Source organism: Danio rerio, chromosome 2 (assembly GCF_049306965.1).
Source record: "Danio rerio strain Tuebingen ecotype United States chromosome 2, GRCz12tu, whole genome shotgun sequence".
NCBI classification, from domain to species: Eukaryota; Metazoa; Chordata; class Actinopteri; order Cypriniformes; family Danionidae; genus Danio; species Danio rerio.
The window spans coordinates 31,412,391-31,432,274 of NC_133177.1; the positions used below are offsets into that span (position 1 = coordinate 31,412,391).

The window sequence follows — 19,884 nt, forward strand, 5'->3', positions numbered from 1 at the left end:
TTAACTAATTTGGTTTAAGATGAAGTTGCCATTTTTTTTTTCAACTGTAAAGATCAAAACCTGACATTTTTAAAACACTTATTCTATTAAATCTCTTTATTTTTCATTTGAATTAGTTTTTGGCCAAACTCAAATAATGGCATATATAAGCGACAAAACAATCCTCCAATAATCTTATTGAAGTGCATTTACTTCTAAAAAAATCAATTGCATAAGCAGTATTTACTGTAGTTACATGGAAAAAGATTCATTCACTCCATTCATTTATACATTCATTTATCACTTGTTTCAAATTTTATCTCTTGATTGAATGGATGTTGTCAGTGGTTATCAGCTTATAGATATGGGCCAGTATTATATACAATATACTATAATATACAATTACTGGGAAATTTAATAAATAATATAAATAATTCTCGTTAAATTCCGTCCACAGCCAAATGTGATCTTTAGCTGATTAACCATGTGGATGGATGATAAAAGCCTTCTGCGCCTATATCTATCAGCTGATACCTACTGATAATGCCCATTCAATCGAGTGATAACATTCGATGCGGCTGCAATTGTTCATTCATTCATTAATTCATTCATTCATTCTGTTACCTTTTCTCTATATATCTTAAGCATCACATTGCTGTTTTAACATTACAGTAATGAGGTAAAGTTATTATCTAAAACATTCAAATTCTCACTACATAATCTTTCCAGTTCCTTATTACGTCACCAAAGCATATTCATCCATTTTATTCAAGATACAGAGACAGACCTGTGTAACAAAAAAGACACAAACGCAATATCACCTTACAGGCCCTACAAGTGTTTACATGTAAACACTATAAGCATGTTTACAGCGAGGGAAGATGTTGGCTCAGTGATAGAGGCTCATGGTTATCTTTAGTTGTCACCAAGGGCAATTTTAGTTTAAATGCAACTCTCAAGGGTGTGCTGGCAACACGCTGTGACAAAAATGTAATCATCCATTGTGTACTTCATGTTTTTTTTTTCTTTTTTACCAGGCTTACGGACCGGCCAGATTTCATGTGTTTCTGGCTGCCTTCCCTTTCCTCTGGGCTTTACTGCAGTCTGTTAGAATAGAACTGCTGAACAGAACCAGAATCCCAGACTTATCTCATACTGCCGTTGCGGAAAGATCAGCTAATAAATGCAATGCTCTTTAATAGATGTTTGATTTCACCTCGCAAGAAATAGCTCTGCAATACATTTTGTTTTTCATAATTTTTATTTTATATAGACATAATCAGTTTGAAGATATGGGTTTAAAACATAGTAGATGTTTGATAGATATAGTTGATGACAGACGCACTTGTAAAAACTGGAAGATATTAAACCTTGTTTTCAGAGAATATATATACACACATATATATATATATATATATATATATATATATATATATATATATATATATATACATTTCAAAATTAAATTATACAATTTAATTTTCATTTCTATATTAGTTTAAATATCGGTAATTAGACTTTTGGTTAGTTATAATATATGTGTCTGTGTATATATATATACTTTTTTGCATCGTTTTTGCATTTTTTTATTTAATTTTATTTTCATTTATTCATGTACATCAACCTAAATTATTTTCAATAACATTTTAGAGCAATGGTAATTGTTATTATTTTTTATTTGTATTTATTTATTTATTTATTTATTTATTTATTATCATTATTATTTAGTAATTGTAGTTATTGTAGCACATTGATTACAAAAAAATAATTTACACATTTGTAAATGTTACAGAAATTGTATGTACAATGCTCAGCAATTGAGTACACCCAATTTGGAAATTAATATTTAATCTATTATTTAGTGAATATGGGTTATGTATATTGGTGCAATTGAACAAAACAGATTTATAAATTATATATATTTATTAAAATAATATTTAGTCACAGAGCATCTTTAGAAATGGAAAGATTATACATTTGAACTCATACAAAATATTGCAAAAAATAAAAATTAAATAAAAATTACAACCTACAACATTTCAACAAACTATTATTTATTTTTAGTTTTCTTGATTTTTTCTATTTTGGAAAATTCTGATTTAATATTTTTCCCTAACATATAAATTTGGGCTTCTAATTTTTGAACCATTATTGTAATTTATTTTGTTAGATTAGCTCCAGATTTAGCTTCAGTACTGACTAAACTAATATATCTAATAAACTAGTATTTGCATACATATATATATATATATATATATATATATATATATATATATATATATATATATATATATATATATATATATATATATATATATATATATGTATTTATATAGGTTTTTTTTTTTTTTTTGTCAACTAAAACTTTTAATTTGTTATATTCGGGGTTCCCATTCTTAGCTAAATGTCAAACTTTCAGATTCTTCCTGACTTACACTGACTAAAAAAGCTGAAGTTCTATGGCCTATAATAAACAGAATAGCAGACTTTCAATGGTTAAAAAATAGACTTTTTAAAAGTCCATGATATTCCATAAATTTCATGACCTATAGGTACCCTAATTTATTATTTTTTTGAGCAGTCCTTTTTTGAGCAAAACCTCCCTAAATCAATTATGTTCAATTTTTTTTTAAACCTGCAAGACTTCTTCAACATAAACTAATACACTACACAGTAAAGAATGCAGGTTTCCACACAATTCATTCATGTTGTCCCAACACAAATCAATTAGGTTAACTTAACACTTTTAACAAATTTATGTGGATTGAACATAAAAAATTTAGTTGTCCCAATGAAATCTCAACAATTGTATTGATTTGGCTTATTTCAAATAAGTAGTTTGAACAAGCAAAAAAAAAAGTTTTTGAATGTACAGTATATCCTTAATAAACTCAATTTTGAAATCCTATTCCAATTTTTGTAAAATGACCAAAAATATAAAACAATGTCCACCATTAACATCTTTTAGCGGCCACTAACTAAAGCCTCTGGCAAACAGCGGGTTGAAGAGCGGGTGGGCTGGTCAGTGATGTGGGTGATGACGGACACTGAAGAGTCAGGGAAATGGAGGAGAGGTGGACAGTTATTATGAAGTGCCTGTGATATGTGACAGCTCCTGTCATCCACCATGACACATAATCTCATCAAGCCTGACAGAAAAAGGCTCTGCCGTCTAATCCATGAAGGAGAAATACTCATCACCGATCTCTATCTCAGTCCGGCAGAGGTCACACACTGTTTAACAGACGCCCCTGCATTTAAATCCACACTTCTTTTCGCTTATCTTACATCGACATTGACAATGTGGCAGATAAAATAGGAAAGCTATACAGTATTGGTCAAATGATTGTAATCTGTTTGCCACAGCTGCATTGATTTGTTTACATTTTTTAATAAAAACTAATATTGTAAAATGTTATTTCAATTTAAAGAAAGTAAAATAAGTTGCATAAACTGTAACTGATTCCTGTGTTTCAAAAGAGAGTTTCATTTATTTATTCATTTATGCATGCATTCATTTATTCAGTATCACAAAATTTCTGTTTCTGGTTATCAATGTTGAAATCTGTTTTTCTGCTTGATATGTTTTGCATAAACAGTATGGACATTTAATATTTAAAAAAAAAGTTATCAATTAATCAAAAAATTAATCATTAAAAAAAGTTATTTGAAACTTTCTACTCAAATAAGCCAAAAAGGGCAAGCCCCCCAAATCATGTGACACTGAAAACTGGATTAACCCCTTTGGACCCTGGATCCATTACAATAGAGATCACAAGTCAGCCCATGTTTTTTGTGGTCCCTAAGCATTTCATCTAATTGAAAGCCAGCAGTTCATGAGAGTGGGCAATTGTCATCCAATCAAATGGCCGTAAGGCTTGGCATGTTGTAATTGGAAAAAGAAAAATCTAGTACAATAAAAAGCAAGAAGAAGATAAAGTTTGCTATAAACAAGGTGCAATCTAGATAACAAAAACCTTATAATCAAAGTAAAAATGTTGCAATATTAATGTTTGTGATATTGATAGTAAATTTCAAGATTATACCATAGCAATCATGCATGTTTTTGCTATTTTATGTTGGTATAATGTTCGAGAAGTACAACTGTTCTAACCTGATGTCCATTGAAATGGACAAAATATACATACAGTATATACTTAGTTTTAATGAAATTGAAGAAACGAGAGCACATCACACCCGTATTAATAGAATTATACTGGTTACCTGTGCACTAAAGAATAGATTTTAAGACTCTTTTATTGGTTTATAAAGCACTTCACAACATGACACCTTCCTACATTTCCGACTGTTTATCAAAATATAATCTAAACCATTTACTACACTTTTCTAGCGCTGGACTTTTAGAATTTTACTCTGTAAACCTGATGAGATCTGGCGGCACTTCTTTTAGCCATTATGCTCCAAAAATTTGGAACTGTCTCCCTCTTGAAGTGAAAGAATCCCCTAGTATTCATGTTTTTAAAAAGCGTTTTAAGTCACATCTTTTTAAAATTGCGTATGAATACACAAGCTTTTAAGGTGTATGCATTTTATCTATATTGTTGTAGGTTTATGTGTATATGTATGGTGTGTGCTTGCATAAGTAAGGACTATTGTATGCGTGATCATGTGGATATGTGGATATATGCTTATATTTTGTGTACATGAATGCTTTTATCCGAGTATATGTGACAAGTTTATGTGGTCTATTTTAATGCTTTTTTGTTGTTGTTTGTGAGGCACTTTGAGTTGCATGTATGTTGGAAAAGTGCTATACAAATAAAATGTATTATTATTGTTATTATTACGTGAAGGGTGTTGACATTTTTATTATTATAATTTGGTCTCATTAATAGGTGACTCAAGAACTGTGAAAACATACTTTTACATTTAGACATACTTGATTACTTGAAACATAATTCAGGTCTAAAGGGGTTAATGATGCTAAAAAATCAGCTTTTTATAATAGAAATAAATTACATTATATTAACATAGATATAACACATTATCTCACTATACATCTCATAATATTACTTTATGTTTTTATCATAATTGTTTTTTATTATTATTATTTTATCAAATGAATGCAGCATTGGTTAACAGAAAATGCTTCATGTATTCATTTATTTTCCTTCAGCTTAGTCCCGTTATTCATCAGGGGTCACCACAGCGGAATGAACCACTAACTTATCCAGCATATGTTTTACACAGCGGACGCCCTTCCAGCTGACACCCAGTACTGGGAAACACTCATACACCCATTCACATGCACACACATACACTAAAGCCAAATTAGTTTATTCAATTCACCTGTAACGCATGTCTTTGGACTGTGGGGGAAACCGGAGCACCCGTAGGAAACCCACGTGAACATGGGGAGAACATGCAAACTTCACACAGAAATGCCAACTGACTCAGCCGGGACTCAAACCAGGAACCTTCTTGCTGTGAGGCGACAGTGCTAACCACTGCACCACTGGTCACCTGCGCTTCATTTGGAAACATTCAAACAATCTTACTGATCCCAAACTTTTGAGCAGTATAGTTTTACAAAAATGCTCCTTACCTGACCGGCTTTGGCGTTTTCACAAACGAAGGTCTCGTAGAAAGATGCCAGCACAGGTGGGTTATCATTAACATCCAGCACACGGATATACACAGGCACACGGCTGGTCTGCTCCGGGTTGTCTAAGTGCCCTTAAAAAGATGTGGCAGATGATGGCAGTTGACAATTTGAGATGATAGGAGCTCATATTATCAGAGTTGCAGGAGGAAACTGGCTCTCTAATTTAAAAAAAGTAAACTAATATATTTAGTCAATATGAGCTGTCACGCTAAATGAAAATGTGCAAATCTTACTGAGGAAATTTAATGCTGGATGACTTGAGCTTAGCAAAGTAAATTTGCTCCAAATGAGCTGCGGCTGGAGTTACTCACTGAACTCGCTGGCGATCACAGAGATGTTGTGCCAGGCGAATTCCTCTCGATCCAGAGGTTTCTGCAGGAATATAGAGCCGTTCCCAGCGTAGATACCAAAAATACGGTCCACGTCTGTGTGGCGGTCGATGGAATACCTGCAATTCAAAGCATTCAGCTCAGCTGGCTGCACTTATAGTCCATTTGCAACTCTGCTAATTTCTGGTAAAATTTATGATATTCCAAATAGTAAATAGCCTTTTTAAACAAATAGTTCAAACGAATAATTGTTGATTTATTTATCCACAGGTCATTCAAAATCCACCCTAGGACTTTGAGAGTAAAACATTAAATTAAATAAATAAAATATGCAAACTAAATTAAGATGATGATGATGATGATGATGATGATGATGACGAAACAACAATCCAAGAACATTTTACAATTTTTACAGTATTTTTTACCTTTAAAACATTTTAGCCAGCATCAGGACGTGGGCGCACTGTTTTTTTTAACATGTTAGTGTTTACAAATAGATTACTACACATCAGTATAAAGCTACAACCCTGAAGCAGCCATTGTAGCTAGCTGTTGTTCAATGGAAATCTAAGAAATAATGTCTTTGCTAAATTTTGTAAAGTTGTTTAGAAAACTCTAATTAGATATGGTGTACGTATCATCGTAATGACACACACACACACACACACATTCATTACTGTACATCAGGGTTTATTTTTAAAGGTGAGAGTCCTCAAAACAACATACCATCGAACATTTATTCCACCAACACAATTGGGTTGAATTATGAATAGTTATTCACTTGTTTATGTTACCCTTTCTTCCGGAGACCTGTTGTTTACATTGTTACTTACGGTCGAAAATGTTTGTGTCTTTGTATTAAAAAGCAATTAGATGTCATAGCGTACTGTGTTACAAATAATAAGAGGCCACACACAAGCTTACTGTCATGAGCATGTTCATAATTTTTGGAAAAAATATTTAACATTTATTTAGAAATTGTAATATTGTAAAATAAACATTTAACTCAAAGTGCATATTAATGCAGAATCTGACAAACCAATTAGAAAAACTTTTAAGCACATCTCTTCTCTTTTCTAGAACTCATCTGTCTGCTTCGTATTTTTTTTATAATTTTCTTTTGCCTGTTTGTTTTTTACTCTCTTTGTGCCAGTAGCCATTAACTTGCATAATGATTCACCAAGGACCACAGTTTTAGCTAAAAAAAAATCTTCTTCAGTGCTTTACTGAAAACAAAAATAGTCACCTTGGAGCCCCTGAGGCTGAGTAAACGACAAAGTTTCATTTTTTGAGTGAACCAAACTAAGCGATGTTTGGAATGACACAACAATACATGGCTGGTTTTCATGTGATATGTCAAAATGGAAAACAAAGTATTTACATATTTTGATTGAAATTGCTTTGGCTCGAAAGTTTGGCTCCCATGACTACTGTATTCTAAGAGAAAATTGGGTGTGAAAATCATTACAAATGCAGAGGGAAAAATAGACACACTCTTTTGTTTTGTCTTTGTAGGGAGGAATAATCAGATCGACGCTGCTACACTTGCCCCTTTCACTCTCAAAAGTCTAATTTGTTCTAGTGAATTGTTCAGATGGTTCCTCATCAAACTAAATCGAGCGGCTGAGCAAAAATCTTTGGAATTTTTTAGTTAAATAGAACTTCTAGTTGTACATTAATAATTCAATCTCAGACAAATTAGGATTTAAGGCACATTCACACTAAAAAATAAAAAATATAACTATAACTCTATTTGCTTGTTTATTAAAAAAAAAAACTTTTTGCAATAACACCAGCAGATGGTTTATGATAAGCCAGCGCGGTGTACACTCTGTTTAAAGAAGAATGCATTCTGATTGGCTGTCAATGTTTCTTTTGTTTTAAAAAAACTGATATTGTTCTGCAGTTCTCATATTTCCCATTTTTTATAATTATAACTGTGGATATGAAAAGGGCTTTATTCCGGATTCCACTGTCATTTAAAAAAGCTGTTTCCAAAATAAAAATTGTACCAAAAAACATTTATTTTATCATATTTGATACCAGATTGATTAGCAATTGCATTTTGTGATTCAAATCTCTTAAATCATTTGCTCGCTCACCCTTTACTTGTTTCAAACCTGTTTGAGTTTGTTTCTTCCATTTAATACTAAAGAAGATACTTTGAAGAATGTTGGAAAGCAGCAGCTTTTGACTTTCATAGTATGGCAATGACTGCAGGTTTCCAACATTCTTCAGAACATCTTTTTTTTTTTTTTTTTAAGAAAGAAAATCAGACAATTATAAAATCTTAAGAGTGTGAGAAAGGGTGGCTGGGTGGCTCAGTGGTTAGCACTGTGGCCTCACAGAAAGAAGATCATTGGTTCAAGTCCTGTCGGCATTTCTGTGTGAAGTTTGCACGTTCTTTCTGTGTTCGCATGGGTTTCCTCCGAGTGCTCTGGCTTCCACCAAATACAAAGATGTAAATTTGTGAATTTGATTAACTAAACTGGCCATAGTGTACGAGTTTGTGTATGAATGCAAGACTGTATGGGTGTTTCCCAATGATGGGTTGCACCTAGAAAGACATCCGCTGTGTTAAACAAATACTGGAATAGTTGGCGTTTATTCGCTGTGGTGACCCCTGAAAAACAAAGGACTAAGGTGAAGGAAAGTGAATGAATGAGTAAAAATGGTGATGAAGTTGTCATTTTTTGGGTGAACTATCCCTTAAAATGTTTTCAAAAAGCTCTTTTCAATAAGAGTACAAGCTAATGAATTGATCTGTGTGTTTGTACACACTGTAATTTATAAAAAGCGCTCGTGATTTTAACACCAAACACGGCTCTGGTCAAATTAAATATAAAAGACATCATCCGTATCATACAAAGAGCTTTTTCTTCTTTTTGTAGCGTAGCATACTTTTCCCAAAGCATCGCATTGACTACTTTAACAATTTCAAATTCTAATTAGCTTGTAACATGTAACAAAAGTGCCTCCCCATGACTGGCTCGCACAAACGCTAATACAACTGATCCTTTAAAGCACGAGACACTCGAGAAGGCTTGATGCGCTGCATGAAATCTCACTGCCCAAAGCCCACACATGGCCAGCTCTCCCATTTGTTCTTCTTTCACCAGAAGATCACAATATTGCTCTTTCAAATGCAATCAATCAGTGGGATTGTTCAATTTCCTAATTAGCCTCCTGATGTTCAGAGTGACAGTGTTGCTCGTGCTTCTGATGTCCCTGATAATTACCAGCCCTGAAGTCCTGTTCTCTGCTGCGGAGGGCTTTTTAATTGCGCTTCCATTCGGCGTCCTTATTTACTGTGGGCTCCGGAGGGAAAAACATCCATTTATTGTCCTCCTGAGCCTGCCGCATCAGCTTTATCATTAGGGCGCTTTGGACAGTGATAATATGCTCATTTATTCTCATAATTGTAGTTTATTACAATTATCTCATAAAGATGCTGCGATTGAAGGACCTCTTGAATTAAATGTGAATTTAATAAGCACGCTCTAAGGAAGCAGTCCATCTGAGCTCACATCGCCAGAGCTTCGGAAAGATTAATCAAGGTTTCTGCGGATAACAAAAAGGTCACCCTGAGAAGCGGGCAGATGTTTGCAAGCCGTCCTAATTGTATAATGCTAACATGCTTTGGAGATGCAACTTTATTTTATTATATGAAAAATAATGGTCGCACTTTATGTTAAATGCAGGGTTCCACACAATTCATTCATGTTGTCCCAACACAAACACAAATCAATCAAGATATACATACTCTATTTAAGTTGATTGGCATAAAAAGATAGATAATAAGTAGGTTGAACTTAATAAAATCAAGTTTCCTTAAAAAAATCTCCAAAATTGTGTCGTTTTGCCTCATTTTTAAAAAAGTTATTTGAACAAACAGCAAAAATATGTATTCAGTGTTGTTACGGTGAAACAAATATTTTAACTACTGCTTAATATTTATTAATGACGTGTAGTTACTATATGGTTAGGCTTAAAATGTAGATTAGGATAGAGTAATAATTAATTAAGGGTGCTTTCACACCTGGAGATCAATTGTTTTGCTCAGACACAGGGATTTAAATTGTTAGACTGTTAAATTGTTACTTTGTTCTTGGTGCGGATCACTTTAACATGGCAAAGTTTCTAAACGGACCAAAACAGCTAAAATAAGTCATGTGCGAATAAGCTCTCCTCACATTGGAGTTCCACCGTTTACCTGCTCACCAGTCATGCGTCCTTTTTATATTCATGAAAATGAGCAAGAAGATATTATAAGCAAAAAGCTGCACTTTAATTTTGAATGGTGACACCCACAGACATTGTGGTTGTCACACAGTCACCAAATATAAATTAGAGATAAGACTTTCTCACACATAGCCATTGGCTAGAATCATGCATTACAGGCTTTACATTATATAGAGAAATAACAGATAGACCAAGACTGCAGTTTGGTCAATTTCCCTAACGAAAAAGCTCTCGTTAATAGTTTAGCATGCTCTCACTGTCATATTTAACATGAAAGGCACATTTACCAATAGGAAAGACATCCCGCCCTACTCATAATTCTCTCTTCATTTAGCCATATATGCCTATTACATATTCATAATACACTGTGATATACAGTAGCCTGGTTCGGATCGTATAGCTTTCTCACTACAATCGATCTGCTCCACAGTTCATTTCATGCAAGCCGAGACCACCTCATTCAGGCAATCACAGGGTCAATTGTTTTGCTGTGGATCTGAGCACAATAGCTAGATTTACATATGCCAAACGAACCACGCTAACTGGGGAAAAGCACCAGGTTCCGGAACAAAAGTCTAGGTGTGAAAGCACCCTAACTGTAATTACTATAATAAGTTGATGCAACCTGTAATGAGAACACCTCAAAATAAAGTGTTACCAAAATAACATTTGAATACATTTAAAATGCAGATATGGAAGATGTTTTGCACTGAAACTCAAGTTTTTCAAAAATTTATTGAAATGGTTAATGTACAATCAGCTCAAAAATACAATCTTTCTGACATGACATGTGAGAGACAAAATATTATTGGGTTATAAAATTATAATATTATACCAATTCTTAATTACATTGGCTTATTACCTGTCTATTTTAAAGATATTGGCTGTTTATTAGTACAGTATAAAGTATGACCTTATTCTGCATCCCTAATCCTGCCCAAAACCTAAATCTAACTACTACCTTACTAACTATTAAGCAGCAAATTAGTTTATTACATCATAGTTAGCTGTTTGTTAATAAATTGTAACTTAAAATAAAGTGTGGCCTTGTTTTAAGAGTTGTGAATATCTACACCGTGAAAAAAAAAATCATGTATGCTTTAAAGTTTTAAGCTGAATCAAATCACACTTATGAGTCCATTGAACAGCTTGCGTAACTTATAAAATTAATTTAGAGCATGATTAACTTAATAAGTTGCAATAACCTAAAAACAAATGCTGTCATGACAAATTTATGATACTTTTTTACAGTGTATTAATGCCCAACAGTTCTTTTTAACAGTTGTGCATTGTTTTTGCTGTGTTCCGTAATTCATGTTGTTTCTAATTCTACATTTCTTTTTCAACTGTAATTTGATGGCATGGGGTTTCCTTTTTACACCCTGTGTACATTTTAAGTAGTGCAAAAATAAGGTAACACTTGAAAATAGAGGTACATTGGTTAATGTTAGTTAATGTATTTAATAACAAGCACAAACAATGAAGAATACATTTATTACAGAATTTATTAATCTTTCTTCACATTATTAATGAAATTAAAAGTTAAAATTGTTAGTTCTTGTTACTAATGTTAACAAGCACAACTTGGATAGTTGTGTTAGGTAGTTATACCTTAAATAACGCATTAGTAAATGTTGAACTAATAAATTATGTGAAAGAGTTTATGCTCAGTTCACACTAGTAAATACATGACCTATCGTTAATTAATGGACCATTATTTTAAAGTGTTAATTAAAAACAATTCAAAACACACATGCCAGCTGTGAATATGTCGTATGTGTGGTTAGAAACATCATCTGAGCTCATATCGGCAGAGCTTCAGGCAGATTAATCAGGGTTTTATAGATAACAAAAGGTCACCGGAGAAAGCGGGCAGATGTTTGCAAGCTCTAGCCTAGCTATTGTGGGCAATGTGCGTTTAAAGAGATTTATGGCAATAGATGATGGAAACATTGTGACGGGATAATATTAAAGCAAAGCTCTTACTTGACCGGGCTGCGGCGCATGTCAGGATCCACGGCACTAACCGATCCGATCATGGTGCCCACGGCCGCGTCCTCTTTCACCTCCAAAATATAGCTGATTTTCTCAAACTGAGGGGGCTCATCCACATCCTCGACACTGATCCGGATGGTCGCCTTGTCTTTGGTGTCCTGGCTCATATAGTGCGAGTATGGGTGTGTGTTTTTAACCTCGATTTGAAGAGTGTATGATTTCTTCTTCTCATAGTCCAGAGGCTGCAATGAAAACACATTCACAGAAATAAAAACACACACTTATGCCAATGCTCTATAAATGAATCCAAATGTGTACTTTTAGATTTATGCCAGTACATATTATGAATAGTATGTTCAAGTCCTCCTGGAGAGTATGTGCTGTATTTAGAAGTTGGCAAATTATAGAATTGGAAAATTACAATAGCAGGTGCTTTAAAGTCACAGTGTTTGGAGCAAGAGGCAACCTCTTGCTCTCCCTTGTGAACATACTTATCAACATTGGGATGTGAAAATAAGGGTTATGCCCACCATAATTTGGGATTCCCCCGACCCCGCTTTAAAAAAATCCCCAAATTACTAAATATGCTCATTTAGAGCTGTTTCGTTGTAAATAAACAGTTAAATGGTCAGTAATATGCTTTTTTTATTATCATTTACAAAAGAAAAAATAAATAGTATACATTAGCAGCAAATACATTAGCAAACAGTTCAGCTTAATAAAATAAATAGCTATTATAACGAAATAGAATCAAGCTATCAAATTTCATTAGCTGTTTCTTCACTGTAATTACACATTCTGATTAAAGAGCAACGAATTAATGAGTTATTTAGATTTTTATTTTTGTTTGATTACATTAAATAAGAGGTGTCACTTTAAAATGCACACATCTAAGGTTATAATGAAAGTATCTGATTGCTTTCCTGTTTGTGCTTATTTAGGACGAAATTGCTTGTGTTTGAAAAAACAAAACCACCAAATCAACATCTTTAGATATTATTATTAATTATGTGTATATGTCTGTTCAATCACACACCCAAATCCCAGACTTTTGCTGAAACAGCGTCTAATTATCACTATGGAGCGCATCAGCTGACAGTCATGCAGTGCTATGACTGTTTTGAGGACTGCATATGAAGTGGCGACGGCATCTGTAAGAAAAATGAAGGGAATCGCGCCGTTTTTATGTTTATTTCAAAGTGTTTTCATGTCTAAACAAAGCGAATGCACAGAACAGACTCGCATTTAAGAGCAAGGGGTTGCCCCTGGTGGTTCGGCGGTATAGGTTGAGTATAGAGAGGATCGACTTATTTGTCACCCTTCAGAGAAACACTGAAAATACGGGAGAAATACAGGAAAATATCTTTACGGGATGATATCGGGATAGAACTGTAAAATACGTGAGAATCCCGGGAAAAACAGGAGGTTTGACAGGTATGCTTGTGAAGCCAATATGAAAGTAACTGAATTTGCAATTCATCGACTCGCCTTTGGGGGCTCTGAAAAAATCTGACGTTCTCTGATTGCAATTGTAAATTGGCCAATTTTACAGCTGATAAAAACATGTTTATAGCCTGGTACAAAAGATGGTTTTGGTGCATCTAACTTATATTACCCTTTATGACAACTGTGAGGGGGGTACATTTTTTTATAACTCATCCATTTTGTTTTTATTAGGTTTTATTAAGTGTGCATAATTAAGGGCGTGGCCACTTAAATGATTCTCACTACCTCAGCTTATTCCGGCTGATTAGCCACTGAACTCGGCATATACATCATATTTTTGTTTTGTTTTATGTGGCTTTACACAGTCAGTTGCCTTTTGAAATTATTTCCTACAATTATCAGATAATATGAAATGCTGTGTGCACTTAATTGTGCTCACGAGCCATTCAGGTTGCTTCCATTTCCAATGTGAGTGAAATTATATACTTATATATCATATCTATAAATGCAATTATTTTACTTGTGATTATTTATCATTTATGATTTTCTTTAGACCTGGAATACACTCCAGAATCTGACAGATTGATTAACTGTAGGTTCTAGAACAGTCATCTGAAGCGTTGTTATGCAGTGTTATGCCTGGATTTCATAAATAGCATTGCGTTTACTAACACAGACTTTGAAGTATTTGGAAGTAATTTGCGTTTTCCTCCTGTAGAAAATCGTCATAAGAACAATGCCTAGTGGCTCAATGCATTACAACAGTGTTTTTAAAAGACTAAACACTTTATTGATATAGTATACAGTCAAGCACATGTGGTCAGAATACAAACGAATTGCAGGTAATGAAGTATTAATCGTTTCTCCCAAAGAAAAGCCTATCTAAGCAAAATGCTAGCAGGCGTTTGTAGCTGCATTGACACTCCACCTTTTTGCCCTTATTTAGTGTGATGACGTGCAAACAAAAGGGCGATGATTGGGCATGACTACTTGTAGCTTCATTTGTGCTCTTTGGAAACCTATGCGTGACATCACAGATACTACATCCTTATCTTTTACAGTCTATGGTGGTGATTAACTTTTTTTTTACATAAAAAAATCTATTAAAATTTTAATTTTGTAACTTTTGCTGTTGAATTATTATTTAATTTGTTTTGAATCAAGGCATGTGTGATGCTATGCAATGGTTAATAATGACAAAACATAAGCATAGAACAGAGATGCCCAAACTAGGCCCGCAGGCCAAAGATGGCACTTTGTATCCTTTGATTTGGCCCACCAGAAGGAAAATGATTGAGAAGGGTTGGACAAAGCCTTTAGCAGAGATTGTCATTTCTATTTTAATGTAACCTTTTGTTTGTTTGTTTTATTATTGAGTTACAAAAAAAATTAAAAAATCAACCTGAAATTAAATGTTTCAATTAAATGTTGTAAATAATAAAGATTATTATTACAAATGTACATATCGTCACTTAGTGAATTTTTGGACAAAGCAGAAGACATTAGTGTGCAAATGAAGGAAAAGGCAGGTTCAGCATGACTAGTGTATTCCACATTGAACTCCATTGTTTTATAAATGTAATTTTGGGTATGGTTTTATTGTAATACGTTTGTTCATTCAAGTTCAAAAATGTCAATGCATTAATAAATATGGTTTAAGTATTTTTTTTAAGTTTTATCAAATAAATTAAGAAATTAGCCATGGGAAGTTTAATGTAATACAGTATATTTACTTTTGACCCACAGCTCTCAAACAAGCTTGGATTTTGGCCCATCATAAGAAAAAGTTTGTGTACCCCTGATATAGAATATACTAAACAACAATACTACTAAATATACTATCTTAATTGTACTGTAATTATATCATACCAAAGATGCAACCTTATTGTTGTGAAAAGAAATACAGATCCATTGCATCCAACATGTTTTCTCACTGAAAGTTTTTGTTTTTCCAATTAATTACAACTTTATACAGCAGTACGACTACCATGTGGTTTCAGTTCGTAAAATACAATATTTCTGACCAGAATGTGACAATAATCTATTTGATAGCATGCTAAAAGGCCTTTGTACTGCTATAAAATAAAGTTAGATTTGTAAAAAACAATCTTTTTATACTTGTTTAAAAACAGCTGGGGATATGTTTTAATGCCTTCACACTCACAGTTTTTGCCATTACTTTTTAATCTCCTACAGTACATTTCTTTTCCAGCTGTGATACAACAGCTTGGTTTTGTGTTTACACATTGTGGACAAACTAAGAGAGGCAAAACAGTTCCAAGCAAATGTGTGAGGTGCATGAATATTGTATCTGTGTTTATAAACATCAGGCTGTGCGTGTACCGTACACACATACTGAGCTGATAATGAAATTTGCATCACGCCCACAGTACAGTATGCGTACTCTAGTGTATGCCCAACAACTAAAGTATACTTTGGATTTCATTCTAGTTTAATTCCAAAAACAAGCATTTCAGCCTTGCATGGGTGAAACTTCTATTTTCAAACTCAGTGCACAACAGAAAAATCGTCTGTACCTTCTTTACAGTTAGTATGCCTTCTTGGGTGTTCCTGTCAGTGCTGATGTCAAACACATCCAGACTGTCTCCGCCAGTAATGCTGTAGGACATCTCAGCGTTTCTGCCGATGTCGGCATCCTCAGCCTCAATCCTGCCAACTGATGATCCTACCTTGGTGAGTTCTGGAACGCTGAACTGATATATTCCTGGAGAACATAATGGTAATGTCAGTGTTTTTGCCAGTAACAGTGAATTCTCAATATATCTGCAATCTGCTTTTTATTTGAGAGTAGATCTACAGTACACCACTGGTTCATCCCTTTTTCCAATTTGATAGTCAAAAGCTCCATGACTAGGGGGACACATTTCCTGAGTTAGTCCCATATAGCCTGCCCTATATTGAAAACTTCATGTTTAGCACTTTATTTGCCCTACAACTTCTTTATTAATCAGTGCTATTAGTAATTGAATCAATGTTATCCAGTCGTGTCATATTTTGAAGAGCAAAATTAGTATTCGGTTATATTTTTATATTGATGAAGTTGTAGTTATAAAAAAGGTTTATATAAAGTTGAAATAAAAAAAAATAAAATAAAATAAAATAAAATAAAATAAAATAAAATGAAATAAAATGAAATAAAATAAAATAAAATAAAATAAAATAAAATAAAATAAAATAAAATAAAATAAAATTAAATTAAATTAAAAAATAATAACATTCAACAAAATTCAATAAAATTCAATTCAATTCATCTTTATTTCTTTAGCCATTTTACAATGTAGATTGTGTCAATGCAGCTTAACATACAAGTTCTAGTGAATTGAAATTGTGTCATTCCAGTTTATATATGAAGTTGTGGTTAATGAAGTCAGCTATAAGCTATAGCAGGATATGAACATGACTGATCATTACAAGTTTGGAAGAAACTAAAACTTCCAGAAAAGTTTCACATCTCAAATAATCACTGAAGCAGTATTTTAACTGCTATACGTGAATAAATTACAGTATATGTGACATAACACTTTGCATTTTACCCAGGAGAGCAATTCAGCATCCAAAAAATTGCAAATGATATGTAAAATCTGTCCCGAATACCCGTCCTGTTTTCCATTCTGAGAAATCAGGACACCCTACCCATGACTTGACCAAAATTTTGACTATTTGATGGATGAAGATTGAGGAGGTATATTTTATTTTCATAAAGTCTACCCAATAGGTTACTTAATGGCACAATTTGTTTGTTTTTTCATCAAAATACAACAAACACTAGAACTTTGGTACATATTTTGAATACATGCCCTCAAGCTGTGAAAATTACATACTGTGGCTTTAAGATGTTGGAATTACTATAAACATGTATATTCATTACCAATTGAATTGTGGCCTCAGGTATGCCTTGTATGATTTACACTTCCAAATGAGCCTAAAAGAAGAGTTTGGAGCATTCAAATCTTCTTTTTTTATTATTATTACTACAATTTGCATTGGTAAATATGCATATCTGATCCCTGCATCTAGCACAGTAGCCAATTAAAGTGGCTTTAAGAGCTGTTTCAGATGCTCTAGGTGTTCTCTTTACTGTAATAAATGCGAGAGCGAGGCTGATATTGTACTGCCTGCTATAAATCCACTCTGTGCTTGTATTCTGCATTACTCACATTGACATGGCAGAAACTCTGAGCGTTTTCTATTTGCATGCAGGCTAAAAGAATAGATTATATTAGCGGAAACACAAAAGAGTAAGTGAGCTGAGCCCACACTGTCCATTTAATCAGGATTAACACACAGACCTCACGCAGTTGCTTAAGCTTTGCCCCAAACCATTTTTGTTTCGCACAACGATAAAAACGTGTATCTTTCATTGTTATTTGAAGTCTTTGTATTCTTGTTATTTATTATATAAGTGAGCTTAACGGGAACTATTGGGATTATGGAACTAAAGTCTTGCGCAAACGTCAGTTTGGTGATATTTACATACAGTATTTATATTTGTATCTACTGAATGCATGCTCACCCTGCTTGAAGTGTGGGGCGTTGTCGTTGATATCGGTAAGGCTAATGTTGACTGTGGTGGAGCCTATTAAGCCTCCCTTCTGGCCGGCCATGTCCTTGGCTTCGATCACCACTTGGTAGTGCTCCCTTTGCTCTCTATCCATATCGGTAGGTCCCAAAGCAGTCCGGATTATTCCTGGGGGAAAGATGCCTTATTTTAATTCGTTAACATTCAGTGCGGCCAAGTTCTTTATTCTAGGAAATGGACGACGGCAAAGCGCAGTGGCAGCTGAGTCTCTGTTGTGTTTGAACAGTGCAGAACTAATTGCGTACATGCATTGAGACTGACATTTTGCCGCAGAGATTATTACAGGCGGCAGCTGCTGATTGAGAGATCGCTGCAGGTTCAGAAGAAACAAGACCTTGGATTATTAAAACTGGTGTTTTACAAGCTAAAGCAATTTGAAATGTGATATAAAGCAATTTCTGAGAAAGGAGGTGTTGGACTTGCTTGGCTTTTTTTCAAGTGGTGTAATATACATAATGACATACGTATGCAGAATATATCTTTTAAATTACACTCATTTTTAAAATCATAATAAATGAGCAATATTCAATCATTAATAACATCTTATAAATTAATAACATTTATACGTAAGCAAAATATGCATTTTAAACGATATTCAACTTTGAAATTGTAATAAATGATTAATAATCAATAATTAATAACATCTTAAAAATTAATAACAATTTGTAATACAATCCAGCTTTAAATAAATCTAAAATGTCAATAAATATTTGATTACATTTTTTTCATAAATTTAATATGTCTAATATCTAATGAGGGCTTTCATTACAAAAAAATTATATTATATTATATTATATTATATTATATTATATTATATTATATTATATTATATTATATTATATTATATTATATTAAAATATATTATTATATACACATATTCATATATATTAAAACAGCTGGTAAAAACGTTACAGTCACACACACCCATTGTGTAAATTAAAAAAATCAATAGATTTGACCGAACAATCTGTGTGATTATTAATGAATTATTGATTATTATTATTATTATTATTATTATTATTATTATTATTATTATTATTATCATCATTATTTATTCATTCATTTTCTTTTTGGCTTGGTCCTTTAATTAATCTGGGGTCGACAAATGGGAAAATATATTATATTATATTATATTATATTATATTATATTATATTATATTATATTACATTATATTATATTATATTATATTATATTATATTATATTATATTATATTATATTATATTATATTATATTATATTATAATATATTATATGATAATATATTATATTATATTATTATATTATATATTTTATTATGATAAAAATATTTTATAATATTTATATATTTTTAATATACAAATAACAATATATACAAATATTAAAACAACTGGTAAATACATTTCACTCTCACACACCATTATGTATGTTAAAAAAAAGTATATCTGACCAAACATTCTGAGTGCTTATTAACAAATTATAAAACATTATTTTTATTAATTTTATTTAAACTTTTTCCGCTAACATCAACATAATATATAAGCTTATGTAATTTGCGTAAGGTTGACCAATTATATGATTGTTTAATGAACTCACTTTCTGATTACACCACCTACTCTTTATGACCCATTAAATTTGTCCTGCGTAAAATCAAATCCCATCCCTCACTTTTCCTCACGGAACATCTTGT

At 32.8% G+C, this 19,884-nt stretch overlaps 1 protein-coding gene across 2 annotated transcripts in view; it reads right to left on the minus strand.

The window, feature by feature from the left end:
* Positions 1-19,884, minus strand: part of cdh6 (cadherin 6) — a 53,563-nt gene that overhangs the window by 10,000 nt on the left and 23,679 nt on the right. For both annotated transcript variants that reach the window (NM_001013520.1, XM_005163632.6), the window contains 5 exon segments: positions 5,546-5,676; positions 5,917-6,053; positions 12,163-12,413; positions 16,155-16,342; positions 18,152-18,325. In NM_001013520.1, coding sequence (NP_001013538.1) covers positions 5,546-5,676; positions 5,917-6,053; positions 12,163-12,413; positions 16,155-16,342; positions 18,152-18,325 — 881 coding nt within the window.